Here is a 20,009-nt window from a genome sequence, read left to right on the forward strand (position 1 = left end):
ACGCTCAGCACCTTCGCTGGATTTTCTGCAGCATTCGTCTTGGATCTACCGCAGCAGACAAAGGTACGCAAACACCAAGGGTGAATATACACCTGGCAATTGTAGCTTTTGCTTCTGGAGCAGAACACAGGATGTTTAGAGCTTAGATGAACAATTTCAGTTCTCCATTGTCAGAGAGGGCTTGAAATTCTGAGTAAGCCCAACCACTCCTGTTGTCTAAAAAACAGTAACATTTCATTAAACAATTTTCATTAAAAATTACTGAAAAATTTTACCATTTAAATAGCTACTGAAGTTAATATTCCCTTTGCTTCCTTGCAATTACTTGAGAATTTCTTCACTTGGTTCTGAACTAAATCTGACCTTTTGCCCAGATATTGTGGATTGAAAGTACCACTCAGAGCCTGAGCAGGAAGTTAGAAGCACAGCAGAATAAATTCTTCCTCGTGCACGCCTGGCTGAGCAAACATCGAGACAGGTGTTCTGATACTCTTGACTTTTTTGGATTTAATATTCAGTGGTTTAAGTAGGTGCAGTTTTCCCATCAAAATCATAAATAACCCCAAATTCCTAAAGAGCCGACACCTACTCAGTGTTATTTTTGCAACGTCTGTAGTCCCGGCAGCAAACTTTCAGGTCTTTAAGATCTGTTCAGCAGGTTCTGGCTGCCAGCCTCCAGCTGCAGCGGCTCATCCTGTCTGTAGGCCTGCAGCGCGTTGTGCATGCGTGACTGTAGCTTGCCAGCTCAAACACATTTCGAGTCCAGAATTTGTCAAAAAAACTGTAACAGACTTTTTTAACAAACCCATAATACTCAACTGCAGAGGGCAGGGTGCCAAGGAGCCCCGTGACCAGCAGCTGGGGTTGCCCCAGCAAAGGGGCAAACTCTATGGACAGAAAGTAAGCAAAAAGGGTTCATTCAGAGCATCACCAGCTCCCTCCGGAATTCACATGCACATTCCGTCCTACTCTACGTTTCTCACCCATTTAGCGCCCCAGCCCTGCCCCGGCTCCCCAGGTACGAGGAACCTGGTGTGCGGCTGTCAAGAGGAGGTGTGTGGGTGTGATGGGCAGGGCAGCCAGCCAGCTCCCTCAGGCTGACTTGACTTGATTTAAATTGTGCATTGGAGCAGCAGTTTCACCCAAACTTGATAACAATGGGTAAGTAACACTCAAGATTTTATCTTGAAAAGATCCTCTCTCTGGGGGTGTATTTGTTTTCAACCATCATCTGTTCATCACAGCCAGGCGAACTTAATGCAGCCAGGCTGCATTTAATTTGCAGACAAAACGCACTAGGCAATGGAACAAGAGTTGAATCCTGCTCAAAAGCGTTGTGAAATACTTGCTTTACTTTTGCAATTTTATAAGAATTCAAAATTAACGATTTCCTTTAGAAAAAAAACCAAAACTTTCCATTAATCCCAACTGTCTCAGCATGACTGTGCTAGAATAGAACGTCTGTATTTTTCTTTTTGTCCAACTTGCAAAAATTTCCACACATGAATCCAAATGTCCATTTCTCTAAAAAACAAATTTTAACATAAAGTAATGGCAACTAAAGAGAACCACAACACACAAATTAGTTTTACTCATATAAATACGATTCCTTCACAAACATTTTAACAGGGATAATGCAACGGTGTGCAATATTTTAATGAAATCATGCGCTAGTCAGAGTAGGTTAGCTAAACCACAATGTACAATTTTTCAGGTGTTTGTTTGTATCTAGGGTTGGGGTTTTTTTTCCATGTCTTCTGTTTGAGAGTCAGCTTCCCTGGGAGAGGCGTTATCTTAAATTGTAAGACTTGCCAAGATGCAAGTACTGCATGGGTATGAGGTGTTCCCTCAGTGCTAATAATTAGCAGAGATGTCAGTGAAGCTCACTGCCACCACCTGGTGACCCGTTCTCTATTAAGAAGGAAAGAAGAAAGGCAGCACAGAAACTTAACAGTTACCAATACTATTTATCTGCCTCTCAAAATTACAGAAGCTTGAAATGCACAAGCTTTTCTTGACGTTTTCAAGTAACTGCAAGGTCATGGCATTTGTATCGTGCTCTGCAGCTGTGGAAGGACCTGCACATGAACAATATTTATATTTCATTTTTAAGTGTTGTTTTAAATTATCCTTACAGCAAGCTACCTCTGGATGGCGGTTATGTGGCTCTAGCCAAATCCAGACATTTAAATGGAGTTACTGACAGTACAAGGTCGTATTTTATCTTTTTGATCAAACCGTTCCAGTTCTGCAGCTTGCAGCTGTAGGATATAAAATTGTTATTAAACTTCTATTAAGAAAAAAAACCCCACAGATCTATATTAAAGACTTCCTATAATAAACAAAGTATTCCTGTATTACAGACATTTCTTTTAGTATAGTTTCATTTTAAAACCATTTATTAAAAACGCCCACCAGCGCATCTGCTGCCCTCAGAACTAGAAGGCAGCATTTCACAAAACAAGTCCGTACAATTATTTACATTTGTTCACATTTTAGATTGTTCCATTTTCCATGCTGGATCCATTAACTGGAGGCTCAACAATCAGTCTTGGCTCTATCAGTGCATCCCAACTTTCAGTTATCTGAAAACAAAATACAGACAGTACTTAGCATGCCCAAGCTATAGATGCAATTTCTTCTACATTATGCTTTGTCTAGACTTGAACAAGAGCCCTGCGGAACAAAGGTCACAGATCCTTCCTGTGACTCATCGATCTTCTCCATGAACCTCAACCTGCCCGATGTTCTGGGTAAGGACAGATGCAGGTAAGAACAGTGCATGAAATGGAAAACCTTGCAAGAACCAATACTCTATCTAGACATGATATTTTTATTTTATGAGCGGAAACAAAAAGTTACACAGCTTGATGACTTTTTTAATCTAGTTAACTGAATAACATCCAAGAAGCGATTACCATCTTGTAATCATGCACATTCTTGCTAGAAAGAATTATTTTTGCTTCAATTTATTTTAATCAGATACATTATTATAAAGGGAATCCCACTGAAATGAACAGAGTCATAAAGCAGGGCACTTATGCAAAACTTGTAACAGGCTTCAAAACCGGACACCCACATACCTTTGTATCCTGAGGAACCGCGTACTCTATCAGTTCTGCTCCATCTGCAGACTGGTAAACCAGATCGAATTTCCCTGGCTCTTTAGCAACTTAAAGAAACAAACAAACTCCATTAACTATAAACAAAAAAGTTTAAATGTTTATCATATTTAGAAAGCTAATCAAGACCAGGATTACATCCATTGAAGACTGTGGCTTCACTGACATCACAAAGATTGGCATTATGATCTAAAATTTTCTCTGTAATTCCATATGATTTTAATTTTTTCAGGAAATGAAAGCACAGTAGAGATTAGTTACTGACTACTCATAGTGACTGGCCAGATTTCATTTTGTAAATACCTAAGAGCACCTTCAATAGAACTAGCAAACGTTAGAACTTCTCCATTTAAACAGACTTTTTGGGGACAGAGCGAGCAGGGGAGGGGCGTGTTGAGCAGGAACCCGAGGAAATTTGAAATACTCCTGAACACGAAGCATGCCTCAGACTAGCTGTTTTCCAAGCGATACATGTGACAACAAGCATTTGGTGTCCCAGGGTACGTACGTTGTCTTGCTGACGACGAAAGGATCTCAAGCTCTATCTGTTTTTTATCAGCATTCCAACTGATTATTTTTGCTTCCTTCATAAAGCAACAAGAAAAGAATCAGGTAAGATGTACTTCAGCACTGGGTAACTATTCTGTATTTACAGCCACTGTGGTACTTGATCACAGTTAAAGGAAGTATATCTGTCTGTCAAATTTTTCTGTCTGTATGTGTAAAATCCGCTCAGTAATCTGCAATTATTGGCATCAATAAACTGAAGTTATTCATTGTCACCATCTTTGTAATTTAAATCAGTACTTAGCCAGAAACCAAGTTATTTGAAGTAGCTACAAAATTTTACTTGTACCACTTTGAATAATTTGCCTTGACTTCAAACAGCAGTAGACTTGAATACAGCTACATTTTTCTACTTGAAGGGCTGCATTTTTTTGTCATCTCTAAAAATATTAATGATCATTAATAATGCTTGCAGGTTTTTTTACATAACTGCTTACAACCTTTCAAATTTTCAATTAGTTTTGGGTTCTAGCATTTTAATTTTTACTGCTGCAACAGCAATAGCCTGCAGAGTCAAAGGGATGAGAAGGAAAATACCACACAACCTCAAAATACAGGTGAGGTCTTACCTCACCTGTAAGAGTTTTGTGAGTGAATTAAGGGAGGAAAGAAGAACAGTACCTTATAGTCTGAAACTTCAGGACTGTAATTTTCAGTTAGTTCCAAGCGCTGTTGAAAGAAATACAAGTAACAAATTACAACTTTTCCTGATCCGTGATGATGCCACCTATACCCAGACATGGTTTCTTCAGCAAGAGGGAAGTGCAAGAAGCAAGTCTCCCACTCCTGGATCCTGATGCCGATCACAGTCCCAGGTCGTCTTCCAGGAATCACTGCTCTAAAGGATTTTCATTCAGGTCAGGCTGTGAGAGATCGGGGAGATGGATCCCAGCCTACACAACTGCAGTGATTTTATTTTCATTTACTTTTTTATTTTGCAGTGAAGTGTAATTATTTTTATGGTAAGATTTGCAATAGTATTGTAGAAATGCTACAGAAAGAAACAACAATATTTTCTTTCTTTTTATAGCATCTAATTTTAACACTGACTTTCCTTGCATGTTGGAAAGACAGAGGTAACATGCTTCTTTCTGACATTCTTATTTAAACATAAACCTTGAAAATATGCCCATGGCAGAGAGACTTTGTGAAGGAGCAACCAGAAAATTCTGTTATTTGTGAACTGACTTATGTGCTAGTGAAGAGAGTCATTCTACAAATGTACATGGAAATTCACACTGAAATGACGGTGGAGATAACGTTTCTTTGTGTTATACAAGTACAGGAAATCTAAAGAAATGCACTGAACTTCTACAGATGCTCCAAACCTTTGTAAAAATCAAAGTTAGACTTTACAACAAAAGAATTGTTTGGACCCAAAACAATGTTCTGTTGTACATGAAACTATTAAGTTAGAAAGAAAGCAAGAGAGGAGTGAAGGCTTTCAGAGACACCCACAAACATTAGACACAAGACTTTTTAGATGCTGAACCATTTGTTTAAACCAAAATTTTTTAAAAAGAACAAATAAGTAGGATGAAGACTATTTCCTAACTCTTACACTTCTAGGATAGTGGTCCCAGAACAACGTAAGATTAAATTCTTCAGCGTAAGCTTCCAGCTGTCAGGACCACGCTATCTGTAGTGTGTCCTGCAAAACTTGCAGTGTCACAAATGAAACAGTTTTAGCTTGCTAACATTCAGTATTTCACAAGTTCTTTACCTTAAAGGCAATTCTTTCTCCCACTTGTGGTGGGGCTGCTAGAAGAGGTAACACGCTATAGTCTCTCTTGGGGACCTCCACAGGATTCTGTGAAACAAACAGTAAACCCATTGATTTAATTACAGTATTAATAAAAACAGAAGAGAACGTTTGTGCAGTGTGGACTGTAAGAAGTTCTGAGAAGAGTATCCGAGTGCCTTGTTTTGAGATATATAATACAATTGCTTAAATATTGTTTCATAAACACTTCGTCAGGCTGCTAAATGGAGATACAGTAAAGATCAGATTTACTAAGTTAAGACCAACCTTTATTGTACTCATCTATTTCTGCTGTTATGAATTACTCTCATCCTATACACTTTTTTATATAGTTAAAGCTGCAAGAGAAAGGTGACCTATGACTGCGTAAAGTCACTCACCTGGACAAGAATGGAAGTGTTTGTCGCAGCTTCATTTAACTGCCTCTGTTTCTGGCCTTCACTGCTGTAGTTATAGAAGAAGCCAGGGCTTGCTCCTCTCCCACGGCCTTGGCCCCTCATCATCCCATGAAACCCACGGCCCCTAGGTCCTCTCCAGAAGTTATCCTCTCCTGTTCCACGCCCCCTTCCACGCCCCAGGCTGGCAAGTGGTCCTTGAATAGTGGCTGGCAACTGTTTAGTACAGTTTCTTACTACGGAATTACTCAGTCCAGCATTTGCTGCGGGTTTTTTAATAACAAGCGTTTCTGAATCTGAACTATCAGACTCCGAAGAGGAGGTCTTTGCTTTGGGAGCCGTGGTGGTACTGGTTTTTACAGCTGCCGCATTGTTAGGCAGTGACTTTTCCTTTGCAGTACCATCTTGTGCTGTTGCCACTTTCTCATCCTCTGTACTCGAGTCAGAGTCTGAACTGGAAGACTGGGATTTTTTAGCATTTTTACTAATTGCAGTCTTAGTGGAATTCTCAGTGTTGGACTTTACAGTCACTTTATTAGAAACAGTTTTCACATCAGAATTCGCACCAGCTTGGGATTTGTCTTTAGGAAGCGTTGCCACTACAGGTTTATGGGAAGATTTATTTTGCTTTATGTGTAATTCACTGCTGTCACTGTCAGACGATGTGCTGGAAGAATCTGAAGATCCCACCCTCTTTTTTCTGGACTGTGTTGTGACTTTTTTGGTGTTATTTTTACCAGAATTTAGAGAAAAGCTCTCATTTGCCTGTTCTAAAGCCATCTTTGCTGCAGCGGCCTTTGTCTGCTTTACATCCTTCTTTTTTGTTGTCAACTGTTTCTCCCTCTCCGTTTTTTTAAGCTTTTTAGATTGGCCAGTAGAGCTCTCTTCCTTACCTTCTGTGAGTCTATTTCTCCCACTAACTTCTTCCTTTCTTTTTCTTTTCTTGTACCTTTTGTGAGAGTCCTGAATATCTACAGAGGTCTCTTCTCTACATGAAGAATACTCGGGATTATATTTATTCTTTTTCTTTTCTCTTTTATGCCTGTCATCTTCATTTCTAGAGAATTCTTCCTCTTCTTGCTTTTGTCTACGCCGTTTTTTGTCTTCATTGGGTGTATAAGAAAAGCCACCATCTATCTCTTCATAATCATCTGCAACTATCTCTTCCAATTTTACTCTGTCAAGAAAACAAACAAAAGCCACTGCTCAGCATAATTAACACCTTTTTCCTGTGTGTCAGCAGCTCAGGTAAGCTTGTGTTTTGGGAGTAGGGATGCTCCACCTGCTAACGGACAGTGCAGGCAGCAGTGCCCGGAGCACGGGCTGCTATCCCAAACCAGAGCTCCGGTCCTGAGCCCTCGCCGGGGGCCGGGGCTGCAGAGTCTCCGAGGGCCCCGCTCCGGCGGTGCAGCGGCTCGGGGCAGGCGGCAGGAGCACCAGGGGATGGCGGCAGCGCTCTCCTTCCATCCTGGAGATTCCCAACCCCTTGGCTCTCCCCAGCCCCTTTCGGGCATCCCGGGGGTTCTCAGGCACCGCAAGCTTTGAGGAGCGGTGCCCGCTACACCCCCGGGAGCCGCGGGAAGGGCCCGAGGGCCTCTCCGGTTCCCCGGCAGGGCAGGGCAGGGCATGGCGTACTAGGGACCGCCCCCCCCCCGCTACCGCGCAACCCGAGGAGTGTCCCCCCCAGCCCTCTGCCAGCGGCTCAGCGCGGTCCCCCTCCCGGGCAGCCCCCGCCGTACCGGAGCGAGTCGTTGTCCCGCACAAGGCGGGCGCTCTCAGTGGGGGGCAGCAGCGCTCCCTCCAGGAAGAGGCTCAGGCGGGCCCGCCGGCTGAAGCCGAACCTGTGGCGGATGAGGCTAACGAGGTCGGTGACGAGGCGCACCTGGCTGGGCTCCAGCAGCAGCCAGCACAGCGCGCAGCCCGGGCTGCCCGGCGGCGGGTAGTCGAAGAGTAGCCGCAGCCGCACGGGGCCGCTACCGGCCGCCGCCATCTTGGCGGTGAAGGAGGGCGATGGCGCCGCGCGTGGGACAAAAAGGGCGGGCGGTGCGCGTGAAGCTGGGCCCCGCCCCCTGAGGGCGAGGCGGGGCCGGTCCCCGCTGCACGTGACAGCGCTGCGGCGGGCACCGCGAGCTGCTGCGGGATGGCGACGGGGCTCTCGCTGCTGCTGCTGGTGGCGCTGGCGGCAGGTACGGGGACGGGACGGGACGGGACGGGACGGGACGGGACGGTGTGCCCCGGGCAGTCCCGGAGCCACGGCACGTTCTGCCGCCGGGAAGGGCCTGGGCTGAGGTTTGCGAGCCTTGCCGCGGTGTTACCGCCGTCCCGGGGGCGGTAGCCGGGGGGGACGTGGTGAAGGGCCGCGGGCAAGGCGCCGACGCTGCGGGAGGGCGGTAGGAGCCCCCGGTCGGGCGCGGTGCGGGACCGTGCACAGTCCCAGGCGGCCCTGGCCGGGGCTGTCGCCGTGTCTCTGCTGGGGGCTGTCGTGACCTTGAAGCCGTCGCCTCCCGCCCCGGCTGGCCGGGGTCTGTGCTTCCGGGGAACCCTTTTGGAGCAGGAACGTGGGAATTCAGGTCCCGGTTGATTCACCTGGGTGAGACGGGTGGGAGAGGCCCGCCACAAGCCAGGGTAGCCTTTCCCGTGGCTGTTTCAGCCGGAGCCTTGCCCGTCCTCCCTGAAAAATAGCCCGTCCCGCGTTGGGCGCGCCCCAGACCCTCTGCCAGCCCTTGGCAGCTGCGAAGGCCGGTGAGGCAGCCGTGTAGCCAGCCTGCCTGCAAGCATGAGGTGATGATGGGGCTTTGAGCAACCTGGTCTAGTGGGAGGTGTCCCTGCCCATGGCAAGGGGTGCTTGGAACTGGATGATCTTTAAGGTTTCTTCCCACCCAAACCACTCCATGGTAGCGGTGCTGTCTGGCACCGGCTGACAGGAGTGTAGGGCCTGCCCACGGCGTTCTACCTGTGAGACCCCTCGGGTGGGGGCTGCAAGGAGCAAACCAGCCGTATTGGGGTGTCCCTGCTGTTGCTGTGAGGGCTGGTCCGGGAAGTGTGACGTTGTCCACACTGGTAGAATCTGTTCGGCGCCGTGTCTTGTGGATCAGCAGAGACTGGGCATGGGGGCTTGAAAAAGCTTTATTGCTGTGTCTCCAGGGGAGTGCTGCCTCTCTCGTGATCGAGAAGGTTAAGGGAAGTAGTTTCAAAGGTCGATTTCTGGGAAAGCGTCTGTGTCCTAGGTGCAGAATAGACCAACTGCTTAAGTTGACAAGACTCTACTGACTTAATTGAGTTTAGGATTAGATCTGAGGTTCGTTTAGAAGTGTACCTTCTGTCTATCCTGCATTTACTCTCCTTGGGAACTGTAAAATGATTTGATCTTCCCAGAGACTGAGATCAAAGTTGGATCCCTGAGGGAGCCCCGGTGGCCCTGAAGCTGGTATGTGTTATTCCATCGTGTCTAGTGGAGCTGTGCTTTCAGCCTGGGCCTTGAAAAGAATTCAAGTGTTTCCCTGATAGAAAAAATTATCCTGGCTATTTTGGCAGCCACTGTAAGGTCAGGCCCTGATAAGTAAGCACTTAATTACACGCTTAACTTCATTCATTGATGATAACTCAGCTATGTGTGTGGGTATAAGTATAGGTGGGTTTCTTATCGTAATAGTTTTTTAATGGAAGCACTTCTAGTTATCACACCCAAGATTGAAATGTAATGTTTTGGAACAAATGTGGTGGAAAGCTCAAAGCTGAGCCTGTTTACCTAGCTGATTTTTATTTTTATTTCCCCCCCCAAGGTGCAGTTCTGAGGCAATCCCGAGAGCCCAAAGAGCTGTGGGGATATGTGGAAGTTCGAAGTAAAGCGCACATGTTCTGGTGGCTCTACTATGCAAATAACCCAACCAAAGACTTCACAGAATTACCTCTCATCTTGTGGCTTCAGGTGAGGTTTGGTGAGAGGATCTTAAACAATAATTCTTTCCATCTGTGCCTGGATCAGTCTGATGGCTACTTTACAGCTCTACAGAAATAGGATTCAAAATTGTCCGATTCTAAATGAGTCAGGTATTCAGTTTAGGAAGAAATAATGAAAATATCACCCTGCGATCACGGGGTGCCCTCAGCTGCTCACCTTCCATCAAGTTAAATTGCAGAAATAGAGGTTGTTCTTATCTTTTTATACAACAGTGGTGCTTTTTGTGCCAGACAGTACAAGTACATTTTACCATCACTGCTCCTTTCCTGAAGAGCTTACAGACTAAACAATGTGCGGAGAGTAGATAAAACAATCAGAGATTTAGAAGGACTTCTAGATGGAAACAACTAAGAGGGACTGATTGTTTAGAGACTGGTCGCCTTCAGTCACGGTTTGATAAAAGGCAGTGGTGTGTGCTCCACGTTCACCTCCAGCAGTACACTGCAGAAGGTAATGTTGAATATAATCACTTGATGACTTGGTCTTTTTCCTTCTGGCTTATTTCTTCAGAGTGAAATGCACGCGCTGTATATGCTGATAGAAGTAATGACTTGCAAACCTCTGTAGATAGCTAACTTTTGCATTCGTATTGAGGGGGTAAGGGGAAGGTTTTCAAACTGCACCCACATAGCATACAACTCATTTAATGCTTTCACAAGTGGGTAATTGCTTCTCTGTTTAAATTCTTGCCTTTAGAAATAGCATGTATACACATAATGAAAGGCGATGAGGAAGAAAGCCTTTTTGCAAATTAACATGTAGTACAAAAGCCGTTTTTTGAAGTTTACAGTCTGTCATTCTACTTACTGGCTTGCTTTTATTTTTCTCCTATCTATCATATCTGTACCAGGCTGCCTTTTAACCTATTTGTCATTTGGTATTTTGCCACAGGGAGGTCCAGGATCTTCAGGCTGTGGATTTGGGAACTTTGAAGAGATTGGCCCATTAGACAAAGAAATGAAACCAAGAAATACAACCTGGGTATAGTAGAGGGTTCGGCTTCTAATTATTGATTGCGAAATGTTTTTTTCCTTATGTAAGCAGATGATTTGTTATCATCACAGAACAGTTTTCTTTTAAAATTCTATAGAACTATGATATTTCATCTTAAAATAGTATGGTTAATGAAATGGCTTATATGAATATCCTTGTTAAGAACTGAAGAATAGATCTATTAACTTCATTTGATGGAATATGTTTGGGCATCCATGGATTTGTGAGTCGCAGGTGTCTGGGAAACTGAGAGCAGGGAAATTCTAGAAAGATTTTATTTCAGATCATAACTTTATTATGTACGGTCATAGAGGTTTTTCTGGATGGCTGGCAATGTATAAGCAATGGCTCATAATTATAAGTCCAGTCTGGCCTTCAAGGGAAAACAAGTTAGAGCTGCCTGTGAAGGCAGAAGTTTATTCAGTGAAAATGTGTTTGTGCTCTGAGGTACCCATAGTGTAACTACTTTGGAGTTCCCTAGATTGTATGGTGATCTACCCTTGGATCACTGGGATTTCTTGGTTGCCATTCTTGTTGCAGATTGGGCAGATTGAAAGACTTTATGTTGTACCTCTTCATTTGTGAGCCTTACTGCTTTGGGCCACGCTATTAGTCTGTGTGCTGGTCTATTGATTTTATTTGTACACTTGTAACTATACAACTATGGCATTTGCTATAGCAATTTCACAAAAGCCCAGCAACCTGAAATAAAATCCCTCTTATTTTACATTCTGACAGACAAGTCTCACCTCTACCATTCTCTGTTTTGGACTTGCACCTTATTTTTCTGCAGTCTTTTTCAGGGCCAGAAATTCAGTGGCTCAGTGAAACCACAGTTGCTGCTGCTGAACTGAGGTTTCATACAAATCTTCTTTCTGCTTGTACAGGTGCAGGCAGCCAGTGTCTTGTTTGTGGATAATCCTGTGGGCACTGGATTCAGTTACGTGGATGATTGTAGCTTGTTTGCCAGAAACCTTACCACAGTAGTTTCTGATATGATGGTTTTCCTTGGAGAATTCTTCACGTGTAGAACAGAATTCCAGGTAAGTGAATGGCATTCTTAGTTAGAATCATATTTTTCTTTGTAATTTGTAATAATTATCTTTTAAACAGATCTCAAAAGGAATTAACAAACAGCCTTCCAGATGGGCAGTGTTTGCTAGAAGGCAGCATGCATTTGGTGGGAGTCAGTGCAGGTATAACCACTGCCTATTTCCCACAATTCAGAATTGGTATCTTGAATTTGGTGCTAGTTAGATCAGCAGTGGGGTGGGTTATAGTCTTATCGTGCAATCCGAGAAGCATGTAGGATCATGTCTGTTTCTAGTTCCAGAATACTGAAGTGCCTGCTTCAAAATTTCCCCCAGTAATTCCCCTAGGATGTTGGGAAATCTTATCTGCAGCTTAGAATCAGAAAAATATCCAGTGTTTGATAGCAAGAGGTGAAGAGCCAGTGCCTGGGTTCTGCGGGATGTGGGAGACAGTTGGAGGTATCTTCTGCCCTCTGTCCAATGGGTTCATTGTGTGGCTTCTCTCTCTTCAGAACATCCCATTCTACATATTTTCTGAGTCTTATGGAGGTAAAATGGCTGCTGGCATTGCTTTAGAGCTGCATGAGGTAAGTAGTTGGAGGATGTAGTTCACTTTTCACTTTAAAACGTGCTGTTCTACAAGCATTTGTATTTCCTGGAATATACTGTCCCTGTTGCCTAATTCAGACTGCTAGTTATGTTTTTCACTTAAAGAAAACTGGTTCTAGAGTCATGAATAGCTAACTAAAAGGGTTTTTTTTTTTGTTTGTTTTGTTTTGGTGTGGTTTGTTTGTGTTTGTGTTTTTTTTCTGTTATTCACCAAGGCTGTTCAAAAAGGGACCATAAAGTGCAATTTTATGGGGACTGCTCTTGGAGACTCATGGATTTCTCCTTTGGGTATGTTTAAAAATCCTCAGACTGTGGGTGGTTTGTTGTTGTTTTTTTTTATCATTCCAAGGGCACCTAGACTCAGAAATGCCAGCCCTGCCTTAAGTGAATTGAATCTCTGTTGAGTCTGGTAAATCAAAAAGAAATACTTCAACATTGCAAGCTGTGATTGAAGAATCTATCTTTAGAACGTATCTAGATGATGAAAAGTCAGAGAGCAGTCAGTGGGGAGCACACTTGCATTTGAAGTGGGGTGGTGCTGAAATGTCCCTACACACCTCTACAGCCTCTGAGCTGTTTTGGTCAGAGTACTGCGCTTAAAACGTGGCCACCAAATGATTCACAAGGTTGCAACTGAGGCTTTGTCTTTTTTTTCGCTAGAAGACCTTGTGCTGAGGAACTGATGTGCTCCCAGACCTGGAAGAGATCGGGTGTGTCTGGTGGAGGACAAAAAACAAATTAAAGGACTCTTGGTCCTTCAATGGGATTTGCAAGAGCAGGCTCCACAGATTCTCTGCAGCATGGGACAATATCAAGCAAACTCCTGTCTGTCTTAGGATCAGCTGATGCTTGAGACCTTATAAACAAACTTGTTATAAAACAGATTTGTTTTATAACTAGATTTTTTTTCCCCTGTAACTTTTGCAAACAGATCAGTTTAGACAACGCCCATTCACTTGTCAGAGCTCCCCCCATGTTCTAGCAATGTGCTGCAGTGTTGGGGTGAGAACATTTTGCTAAGAACATGTCTATTGCTTTAAATAAATTTCACTGATTAACACTTAGGGAGTTAACAATGTTGCAATGCTTTTATTGGTTCTCAGGATTTGTAAAGAACTTGCTCTGTGGTACATAACCTTTGGGCTAAACTGAGCTGACAGTACCTTTCTACTGATTAATTAATCTCCATGTATTTTCATCACAGTCGTTCTTGCTACAATAAAAGCAAAGGGAATCGTATGTAAAAAAACTTAGATGTTTGAAATCTGTTCTTTTTCTTTAGACTCTGTGCTGTCTTGGGGACCCTATCTTTACAGCACTGTAAGTACCTTCTTAAGTTCTTGGTCCTCACCTGGTTGCTTGTACTACCATACAGTATAAATAGATGTTGATTTTTAAGGTTAGCCCTTAGCCGGAATAAAACCTCAAGTGCATGGAGACTGTTAGCAATAAACAAATGTGAAATTATAATTAAAGCTCTCCTCCTTTGTGTTTGTCTTCCAGTCTCTCCTTGATGATAATGGTCTAGCAGAGGTGACTGCTGTTGCTAAAGAAATAATGGATGCAATAAATAAAAATCAATATGGGCTGGCCACTGAGCTGTGGGGCGAGGCTGAAGGTGTCATTGAAGAGGTGAGATCATCTTTGACCAGCATTAATAACTAACTGGTACCTGGGAAGGCGCACATTTTCAGGTTATCCTTTCTATGAGCACTGGATTGGCATGAATCCTCCAACCCCCTGCCCAGTCATTTTTGCCAGTGTATGTTTTATCCCAGTGCTGACATAGAAAGAGCTGTTTGTTTGCTGCGTGCCACTGTGTGATTGTAAGAGGCACTGGGTAGAGTGACCCACATGGGCTTACGGTATTGCCTCAAGGTTTCAACTTGGCACATCACTTAAATAGGTGCTTATTTTTTAGCATGAAACTAATACCATTGATTTCTATAGAACTCAGTTGCAATTTAAATGAGCTATGTCTCCTTAAAAGCCTTTTTTTTTGGGATATTGAAAAACACATCCAGCAAGACACAAATTTCAGGTTAAGCATAGATCTCTATTTAAAGAACTACAATAGGTGCACAGGATGGAAAGGAACCTCGAGTTATGTCCTATTACTATGGGTTACTATATCTTGTTAATTAGCAAGTTCCAGCTTAAAAGATAGGTAGAAATTTGCTCTTGTTTTTCCTGTTGAAGGGTTGCTCCAACATCTCATTCTTCCTTGTGTTTTTGTTTTAGTACAAGTAAAGCTCCGGCTTCCTCAAACTGAAAAACTAATCTGGAGCTGCTTCCTTTGCTTGCTTTTTGTGGGGGGTTTTGTTGTTTTGTTTAGTTTCATAACTGACAGTGCCTTGCACACAGTTGGTTTCACTTCTTACTGTTTGGAAGGAACTTGTGGTTCCCATCTTGCCTTTCTCTTCAAGTCTGCTTCTCTTCTCCCAGTTGTGATATTGCTGTCAGGGCGCAGTCACTTCAGTGCTTCAAGGGTTGCTGTTGTGAGCTGATTTCTGACCTATGCATCAGAACCTTAAAGATGCAAAAATTGAATAAAGCAGGGCTTCAAGAATCTCAAGCAATTTCTCTAATGGCAACACTGATCACGCTTGTCCTTTGGATGCAGGCAGCCCGCTGTCTGCGTCAGAGCTGCCATTCTACAATTCTTGGACTCATCCAGGTGTCAGCAGTTCCAAAAGAAGGGTGGCTGATACCTACAACCACGATCTTGAGGAATTGTTTGAGATTTTGAAGGGTTGTGGGTTGGAAGGTTGCGGAGCAAGAGGCAGCATCAGGCTAGACTAGATCTAGCAGAAGAGACGATCTGAAAGCATCATCTGGTATTGCAACTCTCTACAATGAGTAATGAGAATCTGCAGTCATTTGCAGGGCGTAAGGCTTCCTGTAGCTTCACATCCGTTTCAGAGACGTAAATAACATCTCTGGCACAACCCATGTGTGACCAATACAGACTTGAGAAAACTCTTCCCCGCTTCTCAAAGCAAATGCAGAACAGAATTTTTTCCATACGTGTCTTCCTGACGAGTACATAAAGTATCAGGTCACATGGCCTTTTATTTAGGACTTACTTATCTGTTTTTTTCAGAAGAGAGTGTTCCTCATACCTGAGAAATGTTTTTGTTACAGTGTTACTGAAATGATCTTGTGTTTTCAGAACACAGACAATGTGAACTTTTATAACATCATGACTAAGGACGTTCCAGAGATGAAATCAAATGAACAAGAAAATCTCCATCTCCGTAAGTTGCGTTTAAGTACTTGAGCTTCTGAGGCCCTGTGTCTGCATTCACGTACCTTCAACTCCGATAGTGGGAACAGCCTCAATTAGCACATCTTTAAAATAGAGCCTGCAGATCCAAAGGATATTGATATTCTGCAGAGCAGAACTTGTTTGCTCTTGCATGAATAGGGATAAATAGGAATGTGGAACAACCCTTCTGTAGATTACACCTCCACCTATACACCTTGCACAAATTATTGCAAGGAAGTAGTCGGTATAATTGTGACATAGTTTGATGACCTTTTAAGTTACTTCCTCTTAATGTCTTTCATTTCTGTCTTTAAGCTAGGATACAAAAATGTCTCATCAATGTAATAGTTTGATTAGACGCTTTTGCTCCATGACGTTATGCATCAATGTGAAAAACACATGTATAGAGTTTCTTTCAGGCTCTTTATCTCTTTCTGTTGGCTTCTGTTGTGAATGGCGCAGTTAACTCCCAAAAGTAAAATGTTGCAGCTCAAAAATAACTGGTCTGTTGAGGAGAAGAAATCATGTCTGTACCAAGTGGCTAAAGCAGAACCTGGTCCCCTGAAAAAGTGCTGTGTTAGCCAAAAGTAGAAATGGATGGCTGTGTCCTTCCCATATCATCCCCTAACCTAAATAATGGTTTACTTCAGTGGTTTCTAGTTAAAGTAAATAAATTTCTCTCTGTAGTGTTGCATTTTCATTAGAAATGAGTTTGTTGGACGTGATGGTTAACACTGAAAATTGTTATCTATGCAGGATGACTGCCTTAAATGTGCCACCCCTCAAAGTGTGTTCTCTCTCTTTCAGTAGGACTTTACCAGCGCCATGTCAAATATATGCATAAGGAGAGCCTAAATGAATTGATGAACGGACCCATCAGAAAGAAGCTAAAAATTATTCCTGACTGTGTGAAATGGGGAGGTACTTTCCTGTCTGCTAGTGTGGATCTTATGAGTGCATTATTGCCCTTTTACAGTATTGCAGTCTGTAGGAAGATACTTTCCTGTAGTAAGCAGTCACATTAAATTGTCATTATCCTTGGACCTAAGAAGAGGACTTACTCTCAGAAATGAATATGTAATAGGGCAGGCCTGTGGGAGCAGATGTGGTTCTGATTCTGCTGCTTGTTATCTGTCGTCAGTCAAGCAGCTAAAAATAAAGGGGAAGGAAGAACATGCTCCGTGTCTCAGCAGCTGGTTACTGCCTTTTGTACAATCTTGCTGAAATTCCTGTCAGTTTTTCTTTGCCAGAAATCTTGTATCATGTGCTGCGTGGTGTGGAGGGGAGGGTGTCAAACAGAAAGAAAGCCTTAAAGGATCGATGCCAGCACCCTGTATGCGTATAACAGGAGCCAGAAGCTACAATGCTGTGTGTGAGCTCCAGTGGGAGCGTGGTTGCGTTCTGGTTCTCTTTCTGCTGCTTTGGGCTAGGACTGGTTTTTATGCTGCCATGAACTGCATTTTAGGACCCTTAGCCAGTTGCTGCTGTCCCAGCTTGGGGCTGACATTATTCATCAGTTAAAATTTGTCTTTTTTTCTGGTTCCAACCAGGTCAGTCCAGAGATGTCTTTGAGAACATGGCTGAGGACTTCATGAAACCTGTCATTGATATTGTTGATCAGCTTTTGGCAGCCAATGTCAATGTTACGGTCTACAACGGGCAGCTGGATCTCATTGTTGACACCATGGGTAAGGGAATTCTCGACTGCGGTTGGGAACAGAACACGTGACGAGTAGAACGTGAAGTTGCCAGTAATATTGGTACCTGGATCTCTCCAGTCTTCTGTGCAAATCTCCTATCTAACTGTCAGTGCTTAAATACTACAGTCATAAATGAGCAGCTCTTAGTATGTTTTGTTTACATCCCCCTGAGAGAGGTGATTCCTTTACCTCCTTATATTGTTGGGAAATAGATCTGCAACATCAATAATTGCTTGTTTCAGTGAAGCCCCTAAGTAGATAGGTAGCTGCGAATTCACTTAATTCTTCTGGATAGACACGTATGTGTGTATGCTCATTTATAAATGAAGAATGAGGACAGATGAATAAATATATGGAGATTATCCTCTCTTCTCCTGCTGTGTCTTGAAGATCTTGTTCTCTGGGGCAAAGGTCATATCTTGCTACAGATTTGTCAGCCTTCACTGAGTGGCCTGCAGCAGAGAGCATGGTGCCAGGTGAGATGGAACAAGGGTGTTAGTGATCAATCAGGGAGGGTGCAGTATAAGAGTGATCATACCTGCTGCTCAGTAACGTGTATGCACCTGCACATCTTGTCCACTCAAGGGCTTTGTTTGTCCCTTGCTGCTTGCAAGATGCAGGCTTGATCCAAGTGGCAGTTTGGGAGCCAGCCCAAGTATTGCTGAAATGCCTCATGCTGCAAGGCTGCTATGCGCTCTTCCATTCACCTTTTCTTATTGATTTAAATCTGCAGTCACAGAGCGTGCAGACATCTTCCTGTGTTGTGAAAGGTTTTGTCCTTTGTCTGTCTCTACCCACTTAGATATTCAGATGTCCTTCAGTGAACAACATAGCAATCAATAAATCAGGAAACAGAGTATTTAGGCTGTCAAAACAGATTAGCAGTTAGTGGTGCTCCAGTTTATCACATTTTGAGCTGAAATTGTGCTGCAGTTAACATGTAAATTCTTCCACTGGATCAGAGGTAGGCTAAAGCTTTTTCCCCCTTGGTGTCCTGGAATTAGTCTTTTTGCTGTCTTGACCTCCACCTTCTCTAGCAGGCACCTGAAAACACAAAACCTTTCCCGGTTCTTGTTGATGAGTGACTGTAACAAACAGAGAAGCAGTGTCTCTTCTGATTTCCAAGACGGGGACTTGGTGTGGCTGATCCTTCTTCATAGCAGAACATTCAAGTTGTTTCAGGAGTAAAGCAAAATATGTCAGAATTGCTAGAGCTGCAGAGCCTCTAGAGGCACACGTTCAACTTGTGCAATCATAAGTCCATTCCACATCCGTCTTCATTGTTTGCTTTTTGCCTTCTCCCTCCATTTGTTTGTTTCAGCTTGTCTTGAACACAGCCTTGATCATTTTCCCAGGCATAGCAAAACTGTTTTTAGGATCTGAGCACACAGAGATTTTCTGCTAACTCTGCTATATTGGTATCTAGTACAGCGGGCATCCAGCTGAACTGGAACTCCCAAGTTGCTGTGTCAGTATTGGTAATCAAGCGTATCTCTTCTCTTTAACAGGCCAGGAGGCATGGATCCGGAAACTGAAATGGCCTAATTTGGACCAGTTCAACCAGCAAAGGTGGAAGGCACTGTATGTGTCTCCCGAATCCACTGAGACAGCTGCTTTCCACAAGGCCTATAAGAACTTTGCTTTCTTCTGGATTCTTAAGGCTGGGCACATGGTAAATAATACACTTCTCGGGGTGGGATGCACCACCATCAGGAAGAAAACTGAAGATGCGTATATGCTTGCTGTCTGCTTCCTTGTGCTTACCATGTGCTCTCATCTCTGTGCTAGGTACCGTCTGATCAAGGAGAGATGGCACTGAAAATGGTCAGGATGGTGACCCAACAGCAGCTCTAGGGAAGGGGAGGCCAGCTGGCGTGGCTTCTGTCGAATGTCAATGCTCTTGCAGAATATGAGTCCAGAATAATAAGCTGCAGGAGGAACAACGGCTATTTGGACACAAAGCCTCTCTAATATTGCTGAGAATGTGCGTAAGCACTTATGGAAAGGCATTTTTTTTTTTCTTGAATGAGTTGTTGCTTTTGAATTTGTAAGCTGTGATTTGCTGCCTTAACAGTGTTTATAATGATTCTTCCAGAGGGAAGTCGACTGTCATAAACAACTAGCTCTGAGCCATTGCCTTTGACTTAGAAAGATTTTGTGCTCTTGTAAAAAGCTGCCCTCCCCTGAATTTTCTCTTCTCTGTTCACACACCAAGACTAAAACTGATTTGAGTCCTGATAAACTTGCTCTTTGTTCCTCTCAAAGAGCTAACCTGTTTCATGAGGCTGTGGAATGTCCCTTCACTTGTCCTCAGGCCTCTGCTTGAGTCACTTGGCTGGATTACAAGCTGAAGACCCGGAGATGCCAGGATAGAAGACCTGCCCTGGAGGATTTACAGTCCATCTCATCTTGCTGAGGTGCCTGAGTTAGGATCCGAGATTCTTCAGGCTTCCTGTGCTGTGGAGAGAGAAAAACACCCTCCCAGGGGAGGATTTGACCTATTTCATCTGACCATTTGTTTCTTGTTTTCATTCTCTTTCATGACTGTTACCTAAACTTTGCCTTTAGCCGAACACCTAAAGAACATCCAGCAAGTGTGCT

At 43.5% G+C, this 20,009-nt stretch overlaps 2 protein-coding genes across 3 annotated transcripts; one reads left to right on the plus strand and one right to left on the minus strand.

Annotated features, from left to right (window-relative positions):
- Positions 1-1,334: 1,334 nt before the first annotated feature.
- COIL (coilin) lies at positions 1,335-7,888 on the minus strand. The gene is made up of 7 exons (XM_074607242.1): positions 7,586-7,888; positions 5,832-7,023; positions 5,413-5,499; positions 4,311-4,358; positions 3,631-3,706; positions 3,084-3,172; positions 1,335-2,585 (listed from the first exon to the last, which is right to left on the minus strand). Exons 1-7 carry the CDS (start codon positions 7,834-7,836, stop codon positions 2,496-2,498), a joined length of 1,833 nt encoding a protein of 610 aa, XP_074463343.1. The 5' UTR covers positions 7,837-7,888; the 3' UTR covers positions 1,335-2,495.
- On the plus strand, positions 7,840-19,686 carry SCPEP1 (serine carboxypeptidase 1). 2 transcript variants are annotated; one of them, XM_074607243.1, is made up of 13 exons: positions 7,840-8,032; positions 9,629-9,774; positions 10,699-10,788; positions 11,688-11,843; positions 12,344-12,418; positions 12,656-12,728; positions 13,723-13,760; positions 13,944-14,072; positions 15,613-15,697; positions 16,516-16,629; positions 17,259-17,396; positions 18,917-19,080; positions 19,197-19,686. In XM_074607243.1, the coding sequence occupies exons 1-13, from the start codon at positions 7,987-7,989 to the stop codon at positions 19,260-19,262; spliced, it is 1,320 nt and encodes a 439-aa protein (XP_074463344.1). In that variant the 5' UTR covers positions 7,840-7,986; the 3' UTR covers positions 19,263-19,686. The 2 variants fall into 2 exon arrangements, with proteins under 2 accessions (XP_074463344.1, XP_074463345.1); XM_074607244.1 differs by having other exon boundaries at positions 7,915-8,032; positions 16,519-16,629.
- The last annotated feature ends 323 nt before the right edge of the window (positions 19,687-20,009 follow it).

This window comes from Larus michahellis, chromosome 14 (assembly GCF_964199755.1).
Source record: "Larus michahellis chromosome 14, bLarMic1.1, whole genome shotgun sequence".
In the NCBI taxonomy this organism is placed as follows: Eukaryota; Metazoa; Chordata; class Aves; order Charadriiformes; family Laridae; genus Larus; species Larus michahellis.

Bases quoted from the DNA above. Each gene is read 5' to 3' on its own strand.
- COIL (XM_074607242.1), bottom strand. From the start codon at position 7,836: ATGGCGGCGGCCGGTAGCGGCCCCGTGCGGCTGCGGCTACTCTTCGAC. The intron at 5,500-5,831 runs GTGAGTGACTTT...TTTGTTTCACAG, and splicing joins ACACTTCCATTCTTGTCCAG to AATCCTGTGGAGGTCCCCAA. The intron at 3,173-3,630 runs GTACGTACCCTG...TGTTTCTTTAAG, and splicing joins TTCGTCGTCAGCAAGACAAC to TTGCTAAAGAGCCAGGGAAA.
- SCPEP1 (XM_074607243.1), top strand. From the start codon at position 7,987: ATGGCGACGGGGCTCTCGCTGCTGCTGCTGGTGGCGCTGGCGGCAG. The intron at 12,419-12,655 runs GTAAGTAGTTGG...TTATTCACCAAG, and splicing joins TTGCTTTAGAGCTGCATGAG to GCTGTTCAAAAAGGGACCAT. The intron at 15,698-16,515 runs GTAAGTTGCGTT...TCTCTCTTTCAG, and splicing joins ACAAGAAAATCTCCATCTCC to TAGGACTTTACCAGCGCCAT.